General features: G+C 47.7%; 2 protein-coding genes across 3 annotated transcripts in view; one reads left to right on the top strand and one right to left on the bottom strand.

Annotated features, from left to right (window-relative positions):
- The window catches only part of LOC146185731 (uncharacterized), a 624,411-nt gene that overhangs the window by 362,497 nt on the left and 234,148 nt on the right, over nt 1–27,766 (bottom strand). For both annotated transcript variants that reach the window (XM_084606656.1, XM_084606657.1), the window contains exon 3: nt 24,117–24,222. In XM_084606656.1, coding sequence (XP_084462782.1) covers nt 24,117–24,165 — 49 coding nt within the window. In that variant the 5' untranslated portion in view covers nt 24,166–24,222. The remainder of the gene's footprint in view (nt 1–24,116; nt 24,223–27,766) is intronic.
- Nucleotides 1–27,766, top strand: part of LOC146185732 (hemicentin-2-like) — a 182,347-nt gene that overhangs the window by 74,344 nt on the left and 80,237 nt on the right. The window lies entirely within an intron of this gene.

A 27,766-nucleotide genomic window follows, 5' to 3' on the forward strand; every position in this document is an offset into this window, starting at 1 on the left:
AAGGCCAGCAGCTAGTTACCGAAAAAAAAAAACTGAAAGAAAGAAAAAAATTACATCAACGTACGTACCTTGCTTTTCGACGTGAGGGGTAGCACGTCGCTGATTGACAGCCAGGAAAAAAAAATAGGTTTAAAAAATTAGTTGTCCTGTCCTGAAGCGCTTTACACGGCCGTCTGAGATGAGGGAGACGGATCTGGGCTGCTTTTTTTAGGTGAGAATTTTGGCCGAGGGGAGATCGAATGGCCTAGGGTAAATAGAGCACTAGGCCGCCTCCTGCGTCTGCGCTTATTCCGTCGGTGTACGTTCCTTGTTTAAGCTCGGGCTGATCCGCTGCGAACGGCGCGAAAACGACCGCGAGAACTGACGCGACTCGAAAGAAACAAGCGAGGCAAGCGGGAATGCGAACCGGCGTATTCAGCATGGTGTAGCTGATGGCAGGCTGAATAAGGGGAAAGCGAATGGTCACGAGAAGTTGAAAGTGAGAGGGGATGTAGCATAAGTATGCGAGAAAGAAGAGGAATGAGGGAAGCTCGGATGGAGAAAGAGGAGGACGTACAGGAAAGAAAGTCAACAAGCAGCAAGACGAGGCAGGACCGCAGGCAAGGAATAAAAGAACAGCGGCAGCACCACAGTCGCGCGCACAAACAAGACGCTTTCCACCGGGGCTCAACCAAAGGCAGCGTCGGCAGCGCCCAGTGCTGAATTCGCACTAAAACATTTTGCTTGCGAACGTAAGAATTCCCATTCGGCTTGCGCGCCGCCGTTACTTTTCCCATCGGAGACGTGTGGCTATTTGTACCTTGTATATATATGATCACGAAATCGCTGTTACCCTTCTCGCGTTTTCTACGTTTCTTCCCTTTACACTTGTTTCTGTTTTGCAAAGCTGCTGCTAGCCGCAGGCTTCCTTTCCTTAGGTTGTTTCTTCTATCGTTTATTCCTTTTTATTTTGTTGTTGTTGTCTTTCTGGTAGAGCCCCTTTCTAGCAGAAGCCGGAGAGAGCTTGCGCTGCGCCTTATGCGCCTCGGGCGGGTCTTTCTAGCGCGCCATTGAGACGAGTAGGGATAGCCTAAACGCGCGGGCCATTCGTATCGATGCTCTTGGCTGGCGTTGGCGTCGGATAGGGGAGGAGGGGGGGGGGGGGGGCAGGAAACGTTGATTCTAAGCGCAGGTCGCTGAGCTCTTCGTTCCTTGTTTGCCGTCCTCGCTTTTTTTCATTGTCTGGTTTGTGCTTTTTTTTTTTTTATTCTGTTCCCCGCGAACGTTGGGCCTGACGGCAATGCAACGAGATTGCATCGAATGCATTGACACCTTGCGCGCTCGCCTGACGGCATCCTCTTCACCGCTCGGACGACGGCGACGACGACGACGTTAGCGCGCCGAGCTGCATTGAGACTGAACGCGCCTGACGTGTATCAGAATGGCGGAATGGCTGTCTGGGCCAAACACTGAAACCGCATGCGGTGTTTATTGTTTGCAAGCCAGCGTGGTGCCAATATCTGAAGGAAGCAGCGCACGCGTGCCAGCGCGCTCGCTTAGGTTGCGTGAATTTGGATTCAGCTTTCTCACTGCTGTTTTGTAGTTCCGCATACTGGATGCCGCCCTGTCAAGACCCCCCTGGTGTTCTTACTGTGCAGCTAGGCAATCTCAGCCTTCCTACCGTGATGATATCATTAAGCAAAGTGCCCTGACCATTTTGTTTTTACGTAAAATTAATTAAAGCAATGCGCCAAGGAAGCATTTGATTTCGCTGTCGAGCTGGTCCAGCTTCCTTTTTTTTTTTCTTTCTCTTAAAGGGTACTTTTTCCTGAATGTTTGATTTTAATTATTGTCTCACCATAGACATTGCAATCTGAAGTAGGCCTTCTTAGTGGTTTGTAGCCCTCCCGGCCTGACTTATGCGGCTGGGCTTTTTTGATGACTCTGACAACCACCCGTGGGCGCTGTTTAGTGCTTCTGCATGGATCGCGTCTTGAGAAATTTCATATACACCTTTGCAGCAGTGAACTTAGGTCCACTGAACCCTTTAGCTTCGCTCCAATGTCACGTGCTCAGGTGGTGAAATACAGCCCATTTTAAAACGTGCTTGGCTAGAAAGGATGACACGAGTGTATGCATCCTGCTCTCCGCCTGCGAAGCACACATTGCGGACAAACTGCACCCAAGAAGACTTCAAAATTAAGCTGATCAAATATTTAAGCGCACTGTCCCGTTATATTAGGAAATTTGGGAGAGGCTTTTCGTGGTTTTCTCTGCATAGCCTGCATAGATGCACGTGCTAGCCTTTGTGAAAACATTGAACAAGCAGATTCGACTGCCATGCCGTTTGTGGCGTACTTTTGGTTGCACGAGTGTCAACAGAGCAGCCTTTATCAAAAGCACTAGCCCTAATTGTTACCCTCTGCATATTCCGCCGGTCAAAGCGCGCACAGGCCCTGTCGGCTTCATCTACAGAGAGCCAGGTAGAGGTTGCGGAAGGGGAAGGGGCGACACTCTTCACTGCTGGCGGTATTTTCAGCTCTCTGCTAGCTTTCGCTCGGCTGTTTGTTGTCGATCAAAAACCAATTAGCCAGTCTCGTCCCTGCAGGGCACGCGACGCTCACCGCTTGTCTCCCTAAGAGTAGGAGACTGTCGAGCATGCTTCACGGCTGCCTATACAAATAAAAATAAAACTGGGAAACCCATAAAAAAAAGAAAGAAAAGCCTGCAAAAGCGAACGTCTTTTGTTCCTACCGCTGGTGCACAGCTTCTCGCGCCTTTTGTGTAATAAGGCTCAGAGAGCTCTGGGAGGAGAAACGGGAAATATCTTCCGCTTTAACCTTTATTCTTGCTGTTTTGACCTCCCCTCTAGCGCGCGCTTATGGTCGGGTCCTTTATTTTTGCTTCTTGTTCTCCCTTATGCGCTCAGAGGAAAATCACGGGCCGCGCTGAGAGAGCCCTTTTAAGGAAAAAGCCGGCGCCTAATTCTGTTGTCTCGGCAAGTCTATCTCTCTGTGTGCGCGCGCTCGCCGGCTTGAATGTGCTATTCGGCGTCCGCTGTAAGCAAACATGGTTCGAAGGGGGGTGAGGGAAGCCCGTAAAGCGCTGGATGGGAGTCGCTTAGGTGAGCTCATCTAAGACGACGTCTCTTCTAAAGGGTGCCTCTTGTTTGTCTAACTCCATCGTCGGGTGTAGCGTGGTACGAGGTAGTCGACTCTGTCGTGTCTGCCTTCTCACGCACCTGATTGGTATTGCCTCTAAAGGGAAAGGTAGGCGGAGGAGAAAAGTCGTCCTGAGTAAGAACTGCACCGCGAAAAGTGGAAAGCGCGGTAGCCAGCAAGTAATGCAGACTGTGATGCAAAACATCGTCAGCGTGGACCGACAAAGAAACGAGTGCAGTAGTTACAGCGAAGATGTAAACAAAACTGGTGATATTGTACCAAAGAAGTAACTACAACATGCAGTCGGGAAAATGAATTAGAAGTACATAAATAAACAGCGCAAAGAAGGACAAAACGGTTTAGGGAGCACGGTAACCATTGCAACCTGCGATGGCAAAAAATGTTTCAGCGCATCAAGGGACACGTGCAGCAAAGACTGTCTAAAGAAAAAAAAGGACAAGGAAACTACGACACGCCAAGAGTTCCAACCGAGTCAACACCTTCCGTTCAGTCAAAGCAAAGAGTACATCTTAATCTGCACGGAACACAATGCGGAAGGTGTTTGTCATGGCTGGTTTCGTTTGATTCGTATGGGGTGCGCCGTTCGCTATGATCGGCTACGTTCACGGTCCACGAAGTCGCAAATGACATATACCGGCCTCTGACAAATACGGAACGAGACGGGTACGGACTTTGGGAAGCCTGTTTATTTCTTACTGTCAAGTCGGGTCATGTCAGCTGGAGCAAGTGTTTTCTGTTGTTTTGATCTCCTCCAGGACCGTATATAACTGGCCTATTTCTGTAGTGTGTAACATGTTAAGCCTGTCTGGCATAAGTATGTTAACGTAATTAAATTACACTTGTTTGACAGTTGTTGAACAACATGCCTACGCTCAGTACGATTATTATAATCAGCATATGCGTATATTGAGAAGTGTTCTGCGTAAATCGAGATGATACTTGCACACAAACCGATGTAAACGCGCGCCATGTTAAACTATAGTTACGGCCAGCAATGCGGCGCGTGGAACCGCCGCATACGTCGAGCGCCCCTTTTGAGTTAAGAATGTGTTAATGATTTCAGAGCTTACGTTATTCGACTGGAACAAGAAAACAGTGTTAGATTTTATTATCGAATTGCAGTTAAGCATTGTAACAGGCTCGTTTAAATTCTTAATTTGTGCGCGTATCTTCACGTTGCACGCCTGAGAACTGTTTTCAACAGGTGATAACGTTGACACATTTCTGGTTCGCAGAAATTTTAGTCCACGATCACGCTCCTATTACACCTTACTTCTTTAAATCCAGGGCATTTGGTTTGCTGTAGAATTATACCATTTCCATTATTGTCATTGGAGCTGAATTGACGTCATTCAGGTAAGAAAATGGTACGCAAATAACAAAATTTTTATTAGGGTAACTCGGTTAATTGAAGAGGTCGGAATTAATGCCAATCATGACAGGCATTCATTACTGCCACATTCCTAGCTTTAAAACGCTAAACTGCTTGCTTTAAACTTATTTCTGCACAAAATACCGATAGAAAACGAATTTACAGAGCGTTCAGAGTACAACAGCCGCGTATGACGTCGAAAAAACAAAAAAGAAAAACGCGAAGCCGCGTGCCTTAATCGCTGAATTAAACAATTAAATCTAGTTGATGCGAGCTCTCTTAGTTTGGAAATGCAAGTGTGATTCGGACCACCTCTGCGTTTCTTGCTGACGCCCACGTTAGTGTGTGTCACTGGACGCTCTGTAGTAAGGAGGCAGCAGAACTGAAACACCTGTTGATTCTGACGAGCTCCCGGTGAGGGCCGAAGTCGCAGTGTCCGTCACTTAAACGATCGTTAAAACAGCTCTCATAGGGCTTTAACTATATGCGGCGTGGTGACCGTGCGAAAAGAATCTGTGATTATGAATATGGCAGCTCATAGAAGATGAAAGAAAAAAAAAAAAGCCCAATCTTCAGCACCCTAACCAGTCTCACTGCTCTGCATTCAAAGAGTAGAGAAAACAGCACTAAAGATTGACAGGGTAGATAAAGTAGGACGTGAGAGCGGTAACAAGCTACGTGTCAACCTTTCTACCACCGTATGTCAACGTTCGGAGGCACGCATAGTTTCGTTTTCGTTTTCTTGGGTTTTCTCTCTGTGCAACAGCGATGATGGCCGGCCCGGTCGTACTTCAGGCAGCTGGCTGCGCACGTGTTTTGCACAGTTTCGGTGGCTGATTGACACGTTGCGTGCCTTTGTATTCTCTTACCAAAGGGCGGCCGGTCGCTGTTGCAGCACCGACCCATGTCTCTCTCGCATTCGTCGCTGGATTTCTTCGCGCTCTTTCTTTGCGCCGAACTGGCACACTTTTCACTCGCTGTTCCCAAGAAGCTTTAGACATTCCCTACATCGTGCACGCAGAAAGTTACATTCGAAACTTCGTCTCTACTGTGCGCCTGCCACCTTAAAAGCATCGTGTCACCAGGTAATTTCTCCCTTAAATTAGTTAATTACGAATCAAACTCACTCCAGGCACATTAGTTGTGTGCGTGTGGAGGAGAGGGGGGGGGGGGGTTGTATTCGTTGTCTTGCCACATCATTTACTTGGCGCCTTTTCCCGGGTTTACAGAAGACCGAATTAACCGCATTTCTGTCTATGCTTTTAACATATGAGTATATGACTATTTCTTAAAATGTCATATGAACATTCGCCGGAGCATGTATTTTATTTTCCCTTCCTGTTTCGTCTATCGCTTAAAGCATCGTTTAGCGTTGGTGCCCTGCTCTGCAGTTGAAAGCGAAACAAAAACATTGATTGACAAGGGCAGAAAAGAAGCATTTGGCTCTCTGCAGGCTTCAGCCTAAACGGAATGGTTTAATTTAGTATTTCCGATATGTTGGCATATTTGTCCTTGGGAGGAGCCCTTCTACGCTTCTGTGCTACTACTTTGAGACAAAAGCTTTACCGAAGACAAAAAGAAAACTCTGTTATTAAAGCATACCAACACGTTCGACGAAACCGGCACCAAACGCCACATCGAATATATAATTTAAAAATAACAAAGAAAAAAAAAACGTTTTGTACATCTGCGGCAATATGGAACGTCGATGTCTATTGAATGAAACACATAGGAGGGAGCAATTGCACGAGACCAAATATAAAAAGCTCGCAATGGAAGAGAGAGGGGATAGGTATGGGAGGAGAGAGAGAAGGGAGGGGAGGGGGTAAGCAGGCCTCAGAGATTCCTGGACATTCTTCGGGGTCTGGCTCATATGGGCCAGCTATTATGGGCTCAGGCATGCCTCATAACTGCGCGATCAGTGGGCTTGACATTCGCAATAAAATTCTCCGCAAACGGTATGCGTGCGTGTGTGATGATGCCTTTGTGTTTATGCGCGCGCTCTTTCCTTTGGTCTCCGCCACTCTGCGGGCAATGTCTGACGGATGCAGGGCGCACGAGCCGTTGCAGTCATGCGTTCCTACGTTCGAGCGTGCATGCGTGTGAACGAGCGAGCGGGCCAGCCAGTGTGCGCCACTGCGAGCTTCGCCCGCACATGTCACCGAACGGTGGCACACACAGATAACCCGCAAAACGAATCCAGGATGAAAGGAATGAAAAAAAAAAAAAAATGCTCGCAGACGAAGAATACCGCCCGGGAGATCAGCAAGCAGAGACGACGAGAGAAAAAGGGGGGAAAAAAAAAAGAAAGTCTGTGGCGAAATGAAATTGCTAGGAACCCTTTTCAAAGGATCTCTTTTGTCTGGTGGCTTCCTGCTTTTATGTCCTATATTTACTTTCTTGTGCCACTTTTACTTGCACATGCACGAGCTCCCGAAAGAGCATGTTTATAAGTTATTGAATTTCCCTTTCCTAATTCGTCATGACGCTTGGCGGCTTCCCTCAAATGAATGCATTGAAAAATTTATTCATAGCTCCCGCTTCAAAGACAGTCGCTTGCTTTTTCCTTTACTAGCATTATGAAATGCTTGGCAGATCATGGCATACACAGCTGGCTCCGTCTGGCTACTTGACTTCGCTTAGAGAAGACGTGCTAGCACCGACGTGACGCGCCCCTGGCTCCCATTGAGCTTTTCTTTGAACCGTGGAATCCGAGCATCAATATATATAGAATATTGTGTGTGGCAAGAGTGGATCGCGCGCGTGGCGGCAATGAAACTCCTTGCGAAAGCGCTCGTTTGCTCCAACCTAAATGAGCCTTCTGCATGATTTGAACCACAGATAGGGGTCTTACACGCATCCCCGTGCGGCGCAGATATGTTGAGCCTAGCTTTTGCGAAGCCTCTCCCTGTGCGCCAACTGCAGTCATTCGGTGTCGTCAGTGCCGTCGCACGAGCCGTTTGTTCGGCCGTTGGTCGCGTCCCGTCCCCAGTGTTTGAGCAAGGAGGGCGAGTTCAATTCCTAACCAGCCTCGGGGGCCAAGTGGAAAAGTCTCTGAGCGAGCAGATTGGGTGGAGAAGCAAGAGCCGTTTTGCCGCATCAAGTCCGCCGCCTCGAGGGTTAAACCGCGCCATCGGGTTCGGAGGCCGAGCTCGCTCTTAACAAAATATTTCTTTTTTTTTGGCGCTGGTAACCTTTGTTGAGAAAACGCTTCAATGTGGTATCTTTACAAGTACGGAATCAGCGTCGACAAAATGAGTCCAGACTGTGAAATCACGACTCATGGGGATTCATTGTCTGGACAGTCCGCGTGCATCCCTTTTGTCCAATTTTAGCCGGCGTGTGTTCGCGAAAAAAAAAAAAATATAGAGACAATATACGTAACCTAACAGCGTAGATGATCAACCACTGCACTATCGCAGTGGTTGCTAGCGATTGGAGATCGTAGCAGCTAACCCTGTAAAAATTTTGCTTTTATAGTCACATACAGCTCATGAAAAAAAAAAAAGAATGAAAGACGCCACTGGCGTCTACCGATTCTCACGACGTCATGGATAATTTCCTTATGGCTTAATCGTATTAACCGCGTCGTCATGAAAAACAAAAATCGGTTGACGGTATTGGCTTCAATGAAGGGTCTTTTTAAGTGGGAAATGGGTCGCCTGCTGCTTGTTTACCGATTGTATCCGACTACAGAAGGACGATGCCTGTTCTGACCCTGCCGTCTTCTTTGAGGAACGAGACTGGGGCTCGAAGAAACCAGGCGCCCGAAAGCGGTGGAACTCAAGGTCCGAGATTGCAGCTCGTGTCGGCTGAGCTTGGACAGCGAAGATGCAACAGCCACACCGCCACCGCTGTCGCAGCAACGGAGTTGTGTGAGCGTCCAGGAATTCCAAGGCCGTTGTCCCCACGCGTCGGAGACAAAGCCTTGTCACGGATGAGCGGGCACACCTGCGACCCCCGTTGGACAGCGGTCGGATAGCTCACGGCCAGGCTTCTTCATTATGCGCGGTGGGATTGGGCTCGCACTGGACGATGCAAGCTCGCCGCCCGCTCGTGTGAATGCAGATAGGTTTCGCAAAGCAGTGGAAGAGACGCACGCGGTCTCCGGTTCCAAACGAACTTCGGACGCGCTCCCTCGAGCCTCGGAGCATCTATAACGGCTGCTTCGAACAAAGCGGGCAGGAGTTCTCGGTGTTGGGATAGGGCTAGGACTCGGGAGCGTGCTGCAATTTGTTTCCTTTTCTTAATTTTTTTTCTTTTTTCGTAAACGTCCAGGACGCACGACGTTGGCTACAGTAAGACAAGCGAGCGACCTTCATCGCGGTTACCACTGGGCAAAAAAGGTGCATGTTGTTATTTCTGAAGAATCTGGAGTGAAAAAGCAAATGCACGACAAGAAAAATCATCGCAGGGAAAGCGCTGTTTCGCTAGTAATTGTCTTAATCTTCGCGCTGAGCACTTTCGAAGCTACCGCATATTTGCAGCTACATTTCCTATGGTGCTTGAGGTTTAATGTTTCGTAGCTGTTGATGTAGGGCTACGAGAAGGAATGCCGTAGTAAAATACTTTAATTTCGACAAAGCGAGGCTTTTTTAATCTGTACTAACATCACTGAGCACCCGGCCGCTTTTCCATTTTGCCTCGATTAAAATGCAGACGTAGCTTGATTGAATCCGCAATTACTAGGATTAGCCGCGGAATTTTGTGGCTTATTCGCTCATCATCCCAATTTTGTTGGAGAATTGCATAAGACCATTTTGTCCCATATATATATATATATATATATATATATATATATATATATATATATATATATATATATATATATATATATATATATATATATACCTTGTTGCAATTTGTGCCATCTATGCAGGCGCTCCATACAGGAAGGAGAACCGTGACATTGATCTACTTTCTATTTTCGGCCCGTCTCTTTCTCGGGCAACCGTTATAGTCTGTACAGGATCTCATCAATGGAAAGAAAGAATAGATTCCTGAGCTTAAATAGGGGCGAACATTGCTGAGGTAGCCGTTATTTAGGCTTTCATCATGTAATTTTATCGTGCTGTCTGCGAGTCGGTTTCTTTTCTGTTCTGTCGTTTTAGGGTTTTTCATGTCAGAGTAATTATGTTTGCTAGAGATGCGCGGTGAAAATATTTTATCTTCCGTCCTTTCTTAGTGAAATTGTATTATCAGATAGTCGAACCTCCGCGACATAAGACACATTCACTTGATCGCGGACGTTTTTGATATCTCTGCATGCTCTGAAAAGTTTCGCTTAAAAACCTCACTCCTACAGGGAGCACTGAAGTGTGAGGGAAAGTTGGTCTGTGCAACTCTATATTATACGATGCCCGGCAATTTTCTCGAAATAAGAAAATGAAATACGCAGGACGCTGCCATTTGCCGGAAGTATACAACGCTCAAGTACGCTGCGTGTGCTATTATACTCGGAGAGACGCGCGAGCAAGGCGCCTGCGATCTCCGCTGCACCTGAATACTATGATTACTTTCGAGACTGTCGCTTCTGCGGACTGGTTTTGGCTTTTACCACAGCTTTCTGGCGCTTTCCCTTTCGTTTTCATTGACGGACTTATAGCGTGTGATGTCTGTCATCGCAAATGCTTGCAGGTTCCTTTCAATTCACCTGCTTTCGCAAAATCTGTTATTCCAGCCGGCTGTCTTCCGGCTGATGTCTTTATGGCTAGCCGAGACGGGAGAAGAAAAAAAAAAAAAAGAACAAAAGACAAGGAACTAAAGTGACGAGTTTTGCAGCGTGTAATATTGCGTTTCGGCCCCTGAAAGCTAAGGAGGAAGTGAGCGTGTCTGCTGTACCTTTCTGCGACTTCCTCGGTCAGACAGCTATTTTTTTTTTCTTTTCTTTTTTACGCAACTGCTCGACGCACTAGGTGCGAACAGGTAGCCATATTTAGTCGACATTGTTTGGCGGCAGAAACATGAGGCACTCTAGAAGCAAATGTAATATAGCGCCCAATAAATTACAACTCTCGTAAGCAGACATTTTATTATTATTATTATTAGTAGTAGATACATGAAATCAGCCATTCGGCGTTAACTATACGATTGCTGAATCTGTCCGTTGTATCAAACTTCGACACATAGCTAAATAGTTTGGGCGGACAGTATCGCTAGCCCCGTGACGCTCTGCGCGCTAGGAGGTCACCTAGCTCACCTAAATTTCTCTCAAGGACCTTCGCTATACGGCGTGGGCGAAACTTTTGGGGCTACCGCCTCGAAAGGCGCTTAGCTTTATGCAGCGTTTCCTTAACCGACTCTCCGCGTCCGGGCGTAATTCGGCCTATTAAATGGCCGCCCGGGTTCGCTCGCACGGCGTGCGGGGGCAGTGGGGTGTGCATTGGCGCGAGAGAGCTCGCGTAGATCGGGTGCCCGGAGCCGAGTTTCGAGCGAGGGCGTCGACCAACCGACTTCTTCTGGACGCCTGTGAGGTAATTAGTTTTTCACCGGTTTCCGGCGCACGCCTCAGCGCGCACGGTGCTCGCCGGAGGCGCCGAGACGCCGCACCGGACGGCCGGCTGGCCGTCTGCCGAGCCTGCCAGGTCTGTCACGTGACGCTAGAGAAGGAAGGGTGAGGAGGTTTGGGGGGATGCGAGAAGCCGGCTACGCACTAGAGCATTTGCCATAGGGGGCCTTCTGAGCTTGGTCATGTTACGACCAAGCATCCGCATTTGCGCGCTCTATTGTTCGCCTGTGGGCATGGATAAGTGCTGTGGATATGTGGTGATGGTCCAATGGCTCTAAGTGAGCCTGTTTCCAGGAATCCTGTTTTGTAAGCCTGTTTTGCTTTGTGGACACTCTGCAAATGCCAAATTGACCCTGCCAAGAGAACGTCTGAAAAAAACACAAAGAAACGTCCCCCTGCGGGAAATGCAGGAAGTGCTTTCTTTCTTTTGTTCACCCTTCCAGTCGATAAGTGCTATCCTCCAGTGATGAATGCCTCCTATGCAAAGGAGACGACAGAGTGACATGTCCGCTGACGTGCAGGACAAGAAAGGAGCATGACTCATACGGCCATTAAGTGATTTCCCGGGAATGCAGGAAAGATTTGCAATTGTCGAAAAGGGACAATGTTGGGAGCCCTATGCGGCGCGCACGTGTACTTGGGTTTCTGAGAAGTAAATCCTCTTGCCGGAACCAGCTGCCTATCGATTCTTGGCTGAAGAATAGAAATGTACCTCCTCGCCGTTCCCAAGCTTTTCCCGCCAACAAGTGACCAGGCTCAACGAAACAATGCCGGGCCAGTCAGTGCTTCAGACCATCAGTGCAGTGATGTGTTCGATTGGATGCCGATATCTGAGGGGCGTGCCCTGGATTTGGTTGGTCAGCATCTTCAGAGAGGGGCTGGACATAGGGGTTTTAAGGACGCTGCAGAGCACGAAATGTCGCTCTGAGCCCTGGGTAAACGGCTCATCCAGTCGCTTCTCGCTATGAACTCTTAACGCTTGCCATTTTGCTGATGTACCCTTTTTTTTCGTGTAAATAATCATGTAAATAAGTTTTCTCAAAGTGCCATTAAACCTGCTTGTATATATTTTACCAACTTCGAAGATTCAATCCTTCATCAACCCCGAGTCTCTGCACGCTACCAAGTGAAGGCCGGGTCGACATAGCCCCAGCGTCACGACAACTGGTGACCAGCGTTGGGATCTGAATCTACAAGCCACAACATCTGATGACTGGAGGTGGGATCTGAATCTACAAGCCACAACATCTGATGACTGGAGGTGGGATCTGGATCTACAAGCTACAACATCTTGTGATCGGAGGTGGCATCTCAAGCAACAAGCAGGAGCAACAATCGGCCAACAAGAGGGCAGCTCGGAACATCGATCGCATGTGTGGGTGAGTGCTTGGCTTTTCTTCTGATGTGGACCAGGTTCTAGAACAGGGTTAGATTTTAGAACTGGTAAAAAGTGTTGAAACGCCTTTAGGTTTGGTAGTTTGCACTGTTGTTTTGGAAGTAGCCGACACTCGGAGCGATCATGGACCTATAAAAGCTGCAGAAACCGGAACTGTTGCAATTGTGTGAGGAATTGGGAATTGATACAAGTGGTTTGGCACGAAAACCCTTGATTATAAAGGCAATCACTGATCTGGGAACCGATGATGAGGAGCTCAGTGAAGCATGGAACCTCATCGGTCAAAAAAAGGAGCAGCTCAGACAGCAGAAAGAGCGGGAAAAAGAGGAAAAGGAGCGCGAACGTGAGTGGGAAAAAGAGGAAAAGAAGCGTGAAAGAGAAGAAAAAAAAGCTGGACCAAGAAATTGAGCTCCGGAAATTAGAACTAGAGTTGAGCAAGAGGTCGGGCAATTGTCCCCAGCTAGCGGTACCTCTTCTCAACAAGGAGGCAGATTTCAAGATGTCAAAGTACATGCAGCCATATGTGATATCAGGGGATATCGGTCTGTATCTGGCTAACTTTGAGCGAACCTGCGAAAAACTGTCTTTCCAGCGAGACACTTGGTCTCAGAGATTATTGACGGTTCTGCCCTGCGAGGCAGCGGAGGTTGTCGCGCGGCTAAGCAAGGAGGACGCGGACAACTACGAGAAGGTCAAAGCTTGCCTTCTGAGAAAGTATAGGCTTAGCGCCGAGGCGTTCAGACAACGTTTTCGGAACGCTACTAAGTCCAGGGACGAGAGTTACCCTGAATTCCTGTACAATTTAAGAGTTAATTTGGGCGAGTGGCTAAAGAGCACTGATTCCTACCGTGATAGGGACGCTGTAGTCGAGCGAATTCTTTTGGAGCAGTTTTATAGCTGCCTCCCAGAAAAAGAAAGAAATTGGTTACAGGACCGAGGCGAAATTAAGTCGGCAACTGAAGCTGCCGAACTCATTGAGGAGTACGCTTCGCGCCGACAATTCAGCAACCCAGCAGTAGATAGGCTCCGCAATCCCAAGTTCAGTGTAAATAACCGTCAGAAAAGGCACTTTGCTAGATTTGCAAACGAAGAAAGGAAGGCTTCTTCAGGCAAACGCCCTAGAAAGGACGGCAGTGAGAAAAGTGGGGAAGTGACCAACGCGCAGAACACAAAGAATAAGTTTGAGGCTAGGAAGCCGCTCACATGCTTTAGGTGTAATGAGCAGGGTCACATTGCCGTCAACTACCGGAAAGAAAAGTTTGCTTTTTCGTATGTCAGTGACTGCGATGAAAATATGCAGCTTTTGGAACCCTACCTGCATGACCTAGTAGTCAACGGGAAGCCTTGCAAGGTACTGCGCGATTCGGCCGCAACGATAGATGTTGTCCATCCGGCGTATGTATCGCCTTCCGACTATACAGGACAGTGTGCATGGATCCGACAGGTAGTTGAGGAACAGAGTGTGTGCTTGCCGATCGCGAACGTGGTCATCGAGGGCCCTTTCGGCAAATTAACAACCGAGGCTGCCGTTTCAGGAAAGCTTCCTAAGTGCTATCCGTATTTGTTCTCCAACAAATCGGACATGCTGCTGCGAAAGAGGGGCATCCTTTTCGGAGACAGAGTTGTGCAAGCCTTAACACGTTCAAAGGCGCGAGAACTAGCTACACTGCTCATTCCAGAAAAATCCACAGCGGAGGAAACGGCAGTTAAAACAGTGGTCGAGGCGGAAGATAGCGGGTCAGAAAACTTTGAGAGCGAGGCATCTCAGATAAGTCAACTAGAAAGTGAGCTTGATAAGACACGGAATGAGGGCGTTCTAGAGAGTAACCTCTTACCGCCGGTGTCTAGTAATCTCACGAGACTTCTAAGTGTAACCCGAGAGGACTTAGCTATGGAGCAAGCCAATGATCCCAAGAATAAGCTCGAAGTACAGTGGGAAGGACCTGCTAAAGTCGTTGCAGAGCTTTCTGACACTAACTACGCAGTGAAAATCCCCGATAGGCGTAAAGCAGTGCGCATTTATCATTGCAATCTTATAAAGCCTTATGTGCAGAAGGAAGCCGTGGTAAATCTAACGTTAAACCTTCCCGAGGAGATGGGGGATAACTTGATTTGCCTCAGCGGAAAAGGAAGCAACGCTCAGGAGCTTCACAAAAAGACGGAGCAGAGAGGAGAACTAAAGAAATCCCAGCTGTCCGATCTGGGCGAAATAATAACAGAGTTTGAGGCCTGTTTCGTGGACAGGCCAGGCAGGACTGATTTGACTGAGCACGATATTGAGCTGACTTCAGACGTGCCAGTGCGATCAAGGTGCTACCGATTCTCTCCAAGGCAAAGAGAAATTCTGGATAGGGAAGTAACTCGCATGCTGGAATTGGGAGTAATAAAACCCTCGGAAAGCGATTATGCTTCGCCTATGATCTTAGTAGAAGCTCCAGGTAAAGACCCTAGGCCTGTGGTAGACTACCGAAAGCTAAATTCTCTCACCAGGGATCAAGTGTATCCTATTCCGAATATTGAGGAGAGAGTAGAACAGGTCAGTAGAGCGGCATATGTGACTACGCTGGACCTTACTCGAGGATACTGGCAAGTACCGCTCACTGAACGCGCCAGCAGATACGCGGCTTTCGTCACTCCGACGGGCAGCTACCAGCCAACAATGATGAGTTTCGGGCTCAAAAATGCTCCATTTTGTTTTTCCCGACTCATGGATAGGGTTTTAAAGGGGTGTGAAACATTCGCGGTGCCTTATTTAGACGACATTGCGGTTTTTTCCGACTCATGGGCGAACCATATGGTACATCTAAGAGCTGTACTGAGCCTTTTGCGTCAAGCTGGACTAACTGTAAAGGCCGAGAAATGTTGCCTGGCAAGGGCGACCGTGGACTACTTGGGTCACAATGTAGGTCAGGGTTTCAGGAAACCCAGCGAGATTAAGATTTCTACGGTAGCAGACTATCCGCGGCCGAGCACGAAGACGGAAATTCGAGCATTCCTAGGTCTGACTGGGTACTACAATCACTACATCCCTAACTATTCAGCTTTGGCTAGCCCTCTGACCGACGCTCTCCGCAAGACAGAACCGACAAATGTAGTCTGGGACGAACAAAAGGAAGCCTCCTTCGTAAACCTGAAGGCTGTGCTGATTAGCCGTCCGGTATTGCGAGCTCCAGACTATGACCGAGAATTCACGGTCCAATGTGATGCCAGTGATCGAGGGTTAGGTGCTGTTCTCTGCCAGAGAGATGACGACGGTAATGAGCACCCCGTGCTCTACCTGAGCAGAAAACTGAGTTCTAGAGAGAGAGCTTATTGCGCGTCAGAGAAAGAGTGCGCTTGCATTGTATGGGCCATTCAAAAATTGCAGTGCTATCTTGGAGGGGCCAAATTCACCGTAGAGACGGACCATTGTCCCCTGGCTTGGCTGCAAACTGCGACATCGAAGAACAGTCGCCTTCTTAGGTGGAGCTTGATTTTACAGCAGTACAATTTTGAAATAAGATACAAAAAGGGGAAGTTAAATGGGAATGCGGACGCGCTTAGCCGCTCTTTCTAAGCGGTCCGAGATGTTCCTCACCATGTATCCAAATTGATAATCAGGTTTTTTTTTTTTTTTTTTCGTGCGCTTGTATATGTGTGGCTATGTAAAGCAGCACGTTTGGTTTTCTAGGCATACGTGGGTCCTGAACGTCTTGAGAGTGGGCTTTTCTCGAACAACAATGGCAGTTTTCTTTTAACCTGGTCTCTTCAGACGGGAGCCGAGTGCTTGCTTCGTCATGTGGTTGAGTTTCAGACAGCTCGAGCAATTTGGCCTACAACAATCAAGACAACGCGACAAGCAACAGCGAGCTTCAAGCGTTCACGTGCAGGCCATTAAGTCGTCTCTTCATGCAGCAGCGGCGACTGCTGCCCTCCGAGACTCTTCTGGCGGGGGAGGAGGCTGTTACGACCAAGCATCCGCATTTGCGCGCTCTATTGTTCGCCTGTGGGCATGGATAAGTGCTGTGGATATGTGGTGATGGTCCAATGGCTCTAAGTGAGCCTGTTTCCAGGAATCCTGTTTTGTAAGCCTGTTTTGCTTTGTGGACACTCTGCAAATGCCAAATTGACCCTGCCAAGAGAACGTCTGAAAAAAACACAAAGAAACGTCCCCCTGCGGGAAATGCAGGAAGTGCTTTCTTTCTTTTGTTCACCCTTCCAGTCGAGAAGTGCTATCCTCCAGTGATGAATGCCTCCTATGCAAAGGAGACGACAGAGTGACATGTCCGCTGACGTGCAGGACAAGAAAGGAGCATGACTCATACGGCCATTAAGTGATTTCCCGGGAATGCAGGAAAGATTTGCAATTGTCGAAAAGGGACAATGTTGGGAGCCCTATGCGGCGCGCACGTGTACTTGGGTTTCTGAGAAGTAAATCCTCTTGCCGGAACCAGCTGCCTATCGATTCTTGGCTGAAGAATAGAAATGTACCTCCTCGCCGTTCCCAAGCTTTTCCCGCCAACAAGTGACCAGGCTCAACGAAACAATGCCGGGCCAGTCAGTGCTTCAGACCATCAGTGCAGTGATGTGTTCGATTGGATGCCGATATCTGAGGGGCGTGCCCTGGATTTGGTTGGTTAGCATCTTCAGAGAGGGGCTGGACATAGGGGTTTTAAGGACGCTGCAGAGCACGAAATGTCGCTCTGAGCCCTGGGTAAACGGCTCATCCAGTCGCTTCTCGCTATGAACTCTTAACGCTTGCCATTTTGCTGATGTACCCTTTTTTTTCGTGTAAATAATCATGTAAATAAGTTTTCTCAAAGTGCCATTAAACCTGCTTGTATATATTTTACCAACTTCGAAGATTCAATCCTTCATCAACCCCGAGTCTCTGCACGCTACCAAGTGAAGGCCGGGTCGACATAGCCCCAGCGTCACGACAGTCAGCAACAATTGCTTTGGTGGCGGTGCGGCATAGGCGTCGGATGCTTGAGAAAAGAAAGGCAGCAGAACAAAACAAGAGAGAGAGAGAGAGAGAGAGAGAGAGAGAGGAGCACATTGTTTCAGCAAGCTAACGAAAAAGAAACACGAAACCCTCTTTCTGAGAATAAGGACGAAGTGTCGACGGCTGTGCAAGGTAAGGTAACGAGAAAAACCAAATCGCAGAGTGTAAACCTGCGAGGGGACACGTTATTTTATTGGTGTTGTTATCATATTGCAACGAGTGAAGCTAAATCAGCGCAGCTTGCTTAGGCAGCAAAATGATTGTCTGCTCGCACACATATACCTCCTCTCTCCGATCTTTTATTTTCTTGCAGAATTTCTGGAACTCGGCGCGAGTGTTCTTTGCATGCAAGACTGACCATGCTTGCGTAGCCAGGTTATTAGCAGCAGAGAGAGGGGAAATATTTGCTTCTGCTTTTGTTACAAATCTTATGCAATATCGCGCTTACTTGATTGCTGTAGTGTTCATTTCGTAGTGTTATTAGTGATATTGTGTACTGAACACCTCGAAATCGAGAGAAAGAATGTACGAGACAGCGAGAATATAAATACAAATCGTCTGCGCACACCTGTAGCAGACAATTTGGCGTTCTCTGTAAACATTGAAAAAGTGAGAGTACAGAATGGAGTCAGACAAAACATGGGGTTAATACGTTTTTTCTGTGATTTACCCCGCTTAAACATTGTTGGTACTCAGGCTAATAAAATATGGAGGCAGAAATTAAAACCTCTTATTTATATCGAAGTCAGCAGTTATCAGAGTAGTTAGTCACCATCATATTTCCAAAGCTCGACCATTACAATATGTAACTGGCAGCAGAACAGGTCCAGGAGAGTATACATATCAGTCTTGTTGTCAGAATGACCGGTTTTAAAATGCAGCTATGCGGCTTGAGCATACATAAGGCAAGCAAGCATGATAATGAATACCACAGGCCTTCTTGCCTTGCTTGGTCAAAATTCTCGCTCATAAATGGTTTTAAACAGCCGCCAAACAAATGTAAAAAAAAAAACAAAAAAAAAAAAACACGGTCTTGCTTGGTGTTTTAGGAGTGAAACAATATTTCTCAGCAACTGTGCTTTAAAACTGTACAGCCTGTTTTGCTAATTCCTCGCGCGACATGATTATTCAAGTATGAGGAAAAGCGATCGAATGATTCATCCATTGCCGCGCCTGTACATAGGGCTACGAGCGCCGTATAGCATAACCAATCACCCCGCCATTAGGATGCATTAGAAAGCTGAAAGGGTAGCTCTCTGTTCAAACTTCGACGGATTTCATCGATTATTTCGATTAACGCCTCACATGCCAGCGCCTCATTTTTATGGGCCTGTTCCGTACCTACGGAGTTCCCATCTTGGCGCATTCCTTTGTTCCCTCCCAGCTGACCAGATTTAAGCTATTCGTATTATCCGTCAATACGTGCCGGCTTCTTTTCTTTTTCTTTGCCTTATTCTCTGGGAATGGAAAGTAAGGCGGAGGGTGAACGCTCACGTCCGAGACTGTGAGGGACTGGGTGTATTATTTTGTTTTGTTTGAGTCCCCCTGTACGAGTACGACGTTCATTCTTCACAGGCTCCACTCACGCAAGCCTGGGCCTTGTTTCAGTTTATCCCGGCTCATTTTTTGCATTGCTCGCCTTTTTGTTTCGTTAGGGGAAGAAGCAGTGCGGGAGCGGATGGAGAGAGGGGGCGCTCCCTCAGTGAGCTGGTGAAGAGAGAGAGGGCAGAGTAGGAAGGGTGAGGGGGGTGGGGGGTGAACTTGCGTACCCCGAACTTCGATCGGCGCCGTTCTGCCCATCAAGTCTTCAGCCTTTGTTTTCGAACTGCGTTGGAGGGAACGGCTGGCCGATCCGGCGCATTCTCTGCCTCTTCCGCAATTGTTCTGCCGAGGCTGCTCGCTCCCTTTCCTTCATTTCGAGCTGCCGAAATAAATGCCAGCTGGCGCTGTGTGACGAGACGGAAATAAAGGCGCCTAGAATCTCGCGCTAGCGTTTCTGCTCAACAGGCAGGGACATGGAGACAAATAAGGTTGAACACGAGAAATAAGAGAAGAAAGGAAGAGGAGAAGTGCAACATAAAAAAAAAAAAAAATGATGAAATCAATATAATGAATACTCAATTTGTTGATTTAAGAGTTGATTTAGTAGTAAAGATATTCCTCTTTGGTTCAAGTAACATGGGGTTTAGCACCTATAATCCGAACAGAATCTTCCTTGAAATAAACGGCATAATTTAGTCTTTTCGCATCTTCACGTGGAAGCTTTTCGCTACTAGATAATCTATAGTATAATCTGGGACAAAGTAAATAAAACCAAAACGAAGTCGTTCTTGTCGATGTCCTCGACGTTAACAGCCTTTGTGCGCAACATCCTAAATAAAGGATGACGATTTCAATGAGGCGGTCTTTTCATGCGACCCACAAATCTGGCACCATTCAACATTTTCCTCTCACTTCATTTTCTTTTCTGGGTGGAAAACAAAAGCGGACTCTGAACGTCGTTGTAAGCTCTCACAAAGCCTGCACCGCCGTCTCATCGCCGTCGTCGGCATCTTCAGCAGCGGCGGTAGGAAAGTCGGGCATTCGGGATCTAGGCCTCTCAGTTGGCTCCGGGGCAGAAGGAGCTGCTCGAAGAGGCCCGAGCCGTAATTCGCTCAAACGATGAGAAACTTAGATCTAATTTCGGCCAGCAGTCTTCGGCGGTTCGCGTGTAACGCGCCGGCAGCCTTCCGCAGCGCTCGGTCTCTCCCCAATCGTCCCTCTCCCTTCCTCGATCCCTTTTCTGAGGAAGCTCCCCTTTGCTGCCAGGCCGCTGCGTCGGCTCGTTTCCCGCGGCGCGCTACCGTGTAGTGAGCAGAATGTTCGCATACGGAGAAAAGGGCTCCTCGGCGTTCGTGAAACCACTTTCGCCTTTTTCAAATTTTCATTTCGTTTCCTCGCGTTGAAGTGCCGCAGTCGTCGAGAGTTCGAGGGATCGTTCGCGAGCGTCAACCAGGACGATGATTCACTCGAGAAAGGGACATAAAGCTGTGCAGAGGTTTTTTTTTTTTTTTTCCCGAATGTGCGATAGGTCAAGCCAGTTATTCATTTTATTCGTCTCTATTATAATCGCGTTGCTTCGAATTAGGGATAACGAAGGTACAGAAAAAAAATAATCGAGAAATATGTTTATACTGATCGACCCATGGCTAAGAGGGCAGAGCATCAGCAAGGCTGAAGGGTTAATAGCGAAGATACGCCACCTCACTCCACACCACACCATGTCTCAACACAGCACGGCATGGCACAACACTACGCTACACTACACTACACTACACTACACTACACTACACTACACTACACTACAACTACACTACACTGCGCTACACTGCACATTACATTACATTACACTACACTGCACTGCACTGCACTGCACTGCACTACACCACACTACGCTGCACCACACTAAAATACAGAATAGAAGTCAACACAAGACGTCACATAGCAAGCCCCATGACATGAAATTATTGCACATCATAGCACAGGATGCCACATCACATGACATCATACCACACAACATGACAATGCAGCGTAGTTTAAGGTAGCAAAGCATAACTAACGAATACTGATAAGGAGGATGTAACACTATTTTTGGTCGCGTATTACGCGCACAGAACGTTCACGTTGATGCAATGCATATCCACTTGAACCAAACTCATTCGGAACTTTCAGTTTTGCACGTACTCCTAAATGATTTCACCGTCGTTCCACGAAGAAACCATACGTAGCAGATGTGGGGACAGTTATGCGGAGTCCTTATTCTGAAAGCTCTATACTTGAGGCCGCGAAAATGAGGGGAAAAATTAGTTTATCGCATGGATTAAAAAGGTATGCGGGTCCAATTCGTTCTGTTTACGAAGTGAGAGTAGATGCGAGTGAACGAGGTATAGATGGATCGATTGAAATACGTTCTTCATTAAACGCTCATTACGTGCATAAATTGGCATCAAGGCATAAATTGCGCGCGATGATACTGTATCTGTTGTCGAACACTTTGTGCACAAATATACCTTGGAAGGAAAGTGCATGGAGGTTTCCACATGTTTCCAGCAATATACGCATTACATATTATACAAGCAACTTTCCGCGCTGAAGTGGGATGCTTGCAGGACTCTAACAGTGCACTTGCGTCCAGCATTCGTGACAGGGCAGTTGATGGTCCGGGGCAACTGTTGCGTTAAGAGAAATGTGCCCATTTATGGCTTTTCATTTTCTGTAGTTTTGCTTCAATGCACGTACTGACAGTAAAACCAGCGTCTGTTATAAAAGTTTGCTTCTTTTCCCTGCACAGGAGATAATGAAACTTATCAGGCAACCTCACAAGGAAATTAACGCTGTATGGGTTGCCGGCTCTCTCGGGGAATCCGGGAAACGAGACGGCCCGCGGCATGGCTATAGAGGTTTCTTCAACCGAGTTCGTGGGTCGTCCGTATTCATGGATTACTCCAAAGAAGAGCTGGCATCTTTCCACGATATCAAAATTTATTACAGATTGAACTGGCTCGCATTTCCATTACCTGGAAAAATATAGAATAAGGCACAAGAGAAACCTTGGAGGACTCCAAACCAGGCGTTTCTTAGCCCTTTTCTGTTAGCAAAAATGTACCTGACCACTTCAATCCCGGGTGCAGGTTCTGTGGCGAAACAGCCACGTGTGGTCAGTCACTTACTATGCCAAAGTAATAAAGAACTTCCACCGGTGGATCTAGTACCAATATTTTCTCTTGAGCGATGGGAGGCCATCCTGGGCCGGTAAAATCGCCACCAGTCATCAGAGCGGACCGTCCGCATTTCGTACAAAACAAGTTTTACAACTTTTACAACATCAGTAATCTGCGATTTGCTGATGACATTGCCTTGCTAAGCAACTCGGGGGATGAACTGCAAATAATGATTGATGACCTAGACAGGAAAAGTAGAAAGGTAGGCTTGAAAATCAGTATGCAGAAGACTAAGGTAATGTTCAACAGCCTCGGGAAGGAACAGCAGTTTACATTAGGTAGCGAAATACTGGAAGTAGTAGGCGAATATGTCTACTTAGGACAGGTAGTAACCGCAGATCCGGACCACGAAAAGGAAATAACAAGAAGAATAAGAATGGGATGGAGCGCATTTGGCAAGCACTCGCAGATTATGACTAGCAGCCGGTATCGCTCAAGAGGAAAGTATACAACAGTTGCATCTTGCCTGTACTCACCTATGGGGCTGAAGCGTGGAGGCTAACCAAGAGAGTTCTACTTAAGTTGAGGACAACCCAGAGGGCTATGTAACGAAAAATGGTAGCGGTAACATTAAGAGATAGAAAGCGTGCAGAGTGGGTCAGAGAAATAACTCAAGTTACCGACATTTTAGTGGAAATTAAGAAGAAATGGGCATGGGCAGGACATTTAGTGCGAAGAGAGGATAACCGATGGTCGCTGAGGGTAACAAACTGGATTCCAAGGGAAGGAAAGCGTAGCAGGGGGCGGCAGAAAGTTAGGTGGGCGGATGAGATTAAGAAGTTCGCAGGGGTCATGTGGATGCAGCTAGCACAGAACCGGGTTAAGTGGAGAAATATGGGAGAGGCCTTCGCCCTGCAGTGGGTATAATCAGGCTGATGATGATGATTATGAAGTTTTACAACTAACCTTTGCGCAGAAGACCACTAAAGCGTTTTAGACAGGTCTGCTGTATACGTTGTGGCTTGAAGTAGTAGTCATCGAGTCAATGTGTGTACTGAGTGAGATCCATGGTGGCGTGGCTTCTCGTCCTGCTTTCACTTGCCGCTAATTCAATTCATAAGCATAAAATGCGTGCAGTGAAATTTGCTAATCAGATCCGTGTTTAAACACACATTTGCCGACGAATTAAGTCGAACACACTTACTGATAATTTTTAGCGCGAAATCACTTGTAGCCTAGCCAGGTGGATTTCGCTGATTTGCGGATTCTGCCTGCCTAGCCGAGGATTGCAATGGCAACAACCAATCTAGGCTTGTTATAAATGGTTATACTGTGGTTTGCTATGAGTGACCATGATTATCATGAGGCCCATGTAAATGTTCAAAGTTAAGATCAAGGCAAATTAGGACTAATTAACACTAATTAAATGTATGTGAAGCACAGGCTGGTAAATTAGGTCTGAACGTGTACGGACATGCTGGTGTAATTTTGCCTCCCCAGGCCTAATGGCCTAAAGATCTTAATCTCCCATTGGAATAGCACGTTGCTGTCTGAAAATATGTTGACCGTAATTACACCTTACTGAGCCTAATTAAGCTTCATTAGGCTTAGGTAATCCTAATCAGTCAATCAGCCTAACTCTTTAGCACGATAGTACTTATAGCTTTCGTACGTAAAACTTGCGCTTATCTATGGCTTAACCACCTTCTACTCACCTCTCACTGCGTCGGTGTCGTCACTGATGTTTTATTAGTTGTTTTTTTTTTAACCGTGAAACACGTGTTTATAGAAGGACCAAGCACCAATGTGAAAGTATAGAACGCAGATAAAAAAAAAAAAAATGCCAGTGCTTTAACTTTGGCTTGGGTTACGATGAGCTGCAATTTTGTGATAGTCACGGTTATATCGCAGCCACATTCACAACGACCAGCCACGATTATTATCCCAGTTGTTTACTTAAAACAAAACAAAGTTATAATGGCACAGAGTCCTTACCTGGAAGGAAGAGGTCGTCTGCCTTAAAAGGACGCGAAGAAACGTCCATCGGCTTTGTTATTGGCTTGCCCAGCGCAGTTTCTGCACACAAAGCTGCCTTCTTGGTCTGCAAAAGGGTAGAAATTTGGGCAAGTCGGTACGAATTAGCATGTTGAATTCTGTCTTTTAGGATATGATGCGTGCGCACGTATCATGCCAAGTCGTAATTGTAACTTACGCACATGCACCGACTTTTGTATATTTGGGGCCCAGTGACAGAATAAACTAAGTAATAGTTTGCGCTCATTCTGTGAGTGTCCTAAACTTGCCTTGTATGCCGTGTTTTTAAGCATAATTTCCCGTCACTTCTGCAGCGGTACGGATCCACAATGTTGCAGCACACGAAGGACAGACACGCAAAGGAAGTAAGGATTAGGTCGAAGTGCTCACTGTCAGCCGAAAATGTTTATAAGAAGCACACAATAAATGCGAGAAGTTTTACATGCGTAGTCCTAATTGGGATGCGAAAAACGGGCAAAAATAAGCAGGCTTTGTACAGCAACCACGAGTTAAAACGTCAGGCACCGAGGAAAGTAGTTGTTTTCAAGGTATTCTTCTAACATGGCGTCCAGCAAAAACAATAAAGATTTTCTTCCTCATTTATCCGCGAACTTGTTCATTCGCAATGATTCGATAATCTTCCGAATGTCTTCTGCATGGTTGTTTTTGCGGAGCTGCGACATTACCGACCTTGAAGTTACTAGCAATGGGAAAATAATTAAGTGATAGCTATTGGCTTTTCTATCTCGTTCACGCACTCAGACACGCAGCGGAGCTGCCGATCTCTCTTTAGGCAGGAACGTCGCTCCGGCGACGACATCCTAAAGTGTGCTCGACCGGCAGCGCGAATCTCCGTCGACGATATCGTGGTGCGGTCGCAGTGTGAGGTCGATGGTGCGGAAAAAAGGTCTTTGCGATCCTGCTGTTCGGCACAGCGCTAAGATTTCGTGTGCTGTGCTCAAGCCGGACTTGTCTCCTGACCTCAGTGCGCTTCCTTGCAAGTCCCCGTACTGTCGACACTAAAGCACTCCGAGCGAATTATCCCTAGATGTTACGATGCTGCGCCTTCTGGCACCGTCGCCTCGCGTCCGTCGTTATAGGAACCCGACACGTGAGAAATAAGGAAAAAAACAAACAAACAAAACAACAACAACAACGAATGAAGCTGGCCGCGCCAAAAGTGACATGCTTCGAAGCGTCCGCTCCAGCGAGCAAGTGCCGCGAGGGCTTTCCGGCGTTAGCGAGAAAGAAAAGAGACATTGGCACCCATAAATCATCGCTGCGTGAAGCCCGAGGATGGCTGGCTGATAAAATGCAGCAGCGCGTCGCTCGCGCCGCATCGTCGTCATCCTCACTGGAGCCCGCAGCGGCGCGCGAGCGATGGTGTGCCGGGGGCGCGAATAGCCCGAGGTCAGCGCTTCGTGCCCGGCAGTAGAAAACGGCCCGTCGTCCTCTGCGATCGCCTTCTTCCTCTCCCCCCCTCAGCTCCCCTCTTCCTCGCCCCGGATGGACACTGGTTCGAGATCACCTCGGCTAAAGAGGAGATGCGGGAGGAGGGGACTTCTCGTAAATTCCATTTTGATGCTGTGTCTTTGCTGTTGCTTCTGTGCCCATTTCATACTTCCGCGTCAGGTTGGAGCAAAGCCGTCGGGGACCTTCGCCATCTCCATGCTATCCAGCGTAAAGTTTTCGTTTTTTTTTTCCTGTGCTTAGGAAAGACGGGAGAGAGGAGGGCAGGAATGCAAGCACAAAAGTAAGGGAAGGAAGGAAGGGAGCACACCAGGACGGGGAGCGGAAAAAACACGAGAGTTCAGTATTCTTTCTCTCCATATTATATATATATATATATATATATATATATATATATATATATATATATATATATATATATATATAACGGGTAACGGGGGGTACCGATGGAGACACCTACAGCGCCGCGTCCCCTGAGGGCGTGTGAAATTGAAAATCCATACGAGTCCCGATAAGTAAATAGATGTTGCCCCGCCGAGCGCTGGGTGCAAAAAGGTGGAAAACGCGGATGAAGAGAGAGGGAGGAGTAGAGGAAATGTGAAAGAAATATGACAGCCGACCAACGGGGGACGCGTGAAAGCTTGCCAGCAGTCGAGGGAGAGAACGAGGGAGGGGGGCAAGGGGCATTCCGGTTAGCTGGGTAAACATATCGCTTTATTCCGCAGCAGCACCAGTTCAAGTTTGTCTTCAGCCGCGAGTTACGCGAACACGGACGCAATCGTGTACAAACCGCGTGTGTTCTCTCGGAGCGCGACCCGCTTTTCCAGAGTTGCCAACGTGCGGCATGTCGGGATGAAAAGAATGGAAACCGCCGTTGCTTTACTCGTGCAAGGCACGTGCGAGAAACACAGCCAGTGTCGACGAACCTTGCTTATTGTGTACCGTCCGCGCGGGGACGTCTGAACAGTTCGTAAAGGGTTGGGCCCTGAAAGGGGTCTGCCGCCGAGGCCACGAGAGTGTACAAACTAACAGTTAGCCCAGGAATGGCTTAACGTATGGTCGCTGCTCCGCAGCGGGGTTACACAATGCCGCTGTGCGTAAGCAAACAAAAATTAATCCGAAGAGACAAAATATGCTGCGGACACCTCTTTTGTTCAATTAAGCAATCCAATAACAATGCGAATGCGCGGGTGGCAGTTTTTCGGATGGAATTCTTTTCACTGCGCTGTCACCGGTGCCCTTACAGAGTTTGTGAATGCCATTCCAAAACAGTGTTGTAATATGACGAAGACAACGAAGAGGAAAAAAAAATCTTATTGTAATAAAACGGCACAAAACCATTGCCCATGGCTTGTCCTTTATCAAACTCGACGGGAGAACATAGCCAGCCCTTTCCCCAAGCGCACGTACCAAACAAAGACTATAGCTCCGGTAGTTTTTCTTTTTTTTTTTTTCCCGCCCAACGCCGTATGATGCACTAGCACGGCAAACATGCCGTGCCAGTGCACCACCCCGCAGTTCCGAAGCATCGGCCCAGCGACATCAAAAGGCTCCGTTTTCCCAGCAATTTCTGAATCTAATTTATGAGACAAAGGAAACTTCCTCCCCCGTCTCTTTCCATCGCGGACAGCGCAGCCACGCCACAGCGTGCGCGCTGAGCGTTCCCCGAACAAAAAGAGAGACATCTCCAGAGCAGAGGCCCCACTCCTTTCTGGGCAGTGATGGCGTGAATGACTAGAAAAAGAGGAGGAGAGACAGCGTCATGGCTTCGCTGGAGGGGGGAGGAGGGAGGGGCCTATTAAAACCTGCTGCGAACCGGCACGCACGCTCTGCTGCCTCCGTGGTCTTCGGGGCCGTGGAGACTAGGACTTCCATCGCAGGCGAGCACCGGTAAGAAGACACGGCGCCTGCAGCTGCCGACCGACGTCGGGAGTTGTTAGCGTAATTGTTCGTCAAGATGGAGGGGATCGTAGCTCCTCCAGTAACTCCTTCATTATTCCCGAGTATAGTACGCGTGGACAACTAAACATGCTGGAAAGTTGCAGACTTGCTGGATATGCCTAAAAAAACTGTCCAGCGCCTTTGTTCCCCTAAGAAGAACCCTAAGAAGAAAATGATTTTGGGGATAGAGGCTATTTAGG

The sequence above is a fragment of the Amblyomma maculatum genome, chromosome 6 (assembly GCF_055883805.1).
Source record: "Amblyomma maculatum isolate TAMU_Amacu chromosome 6, ASM5588380v1, whole genome shotgun sequence".
NCBI lineage: Eukaryota > Metazoa > Arthropoda > Arachnida > Ixodida > Ixodidae > Amblyomma > Amblyomma maculatum.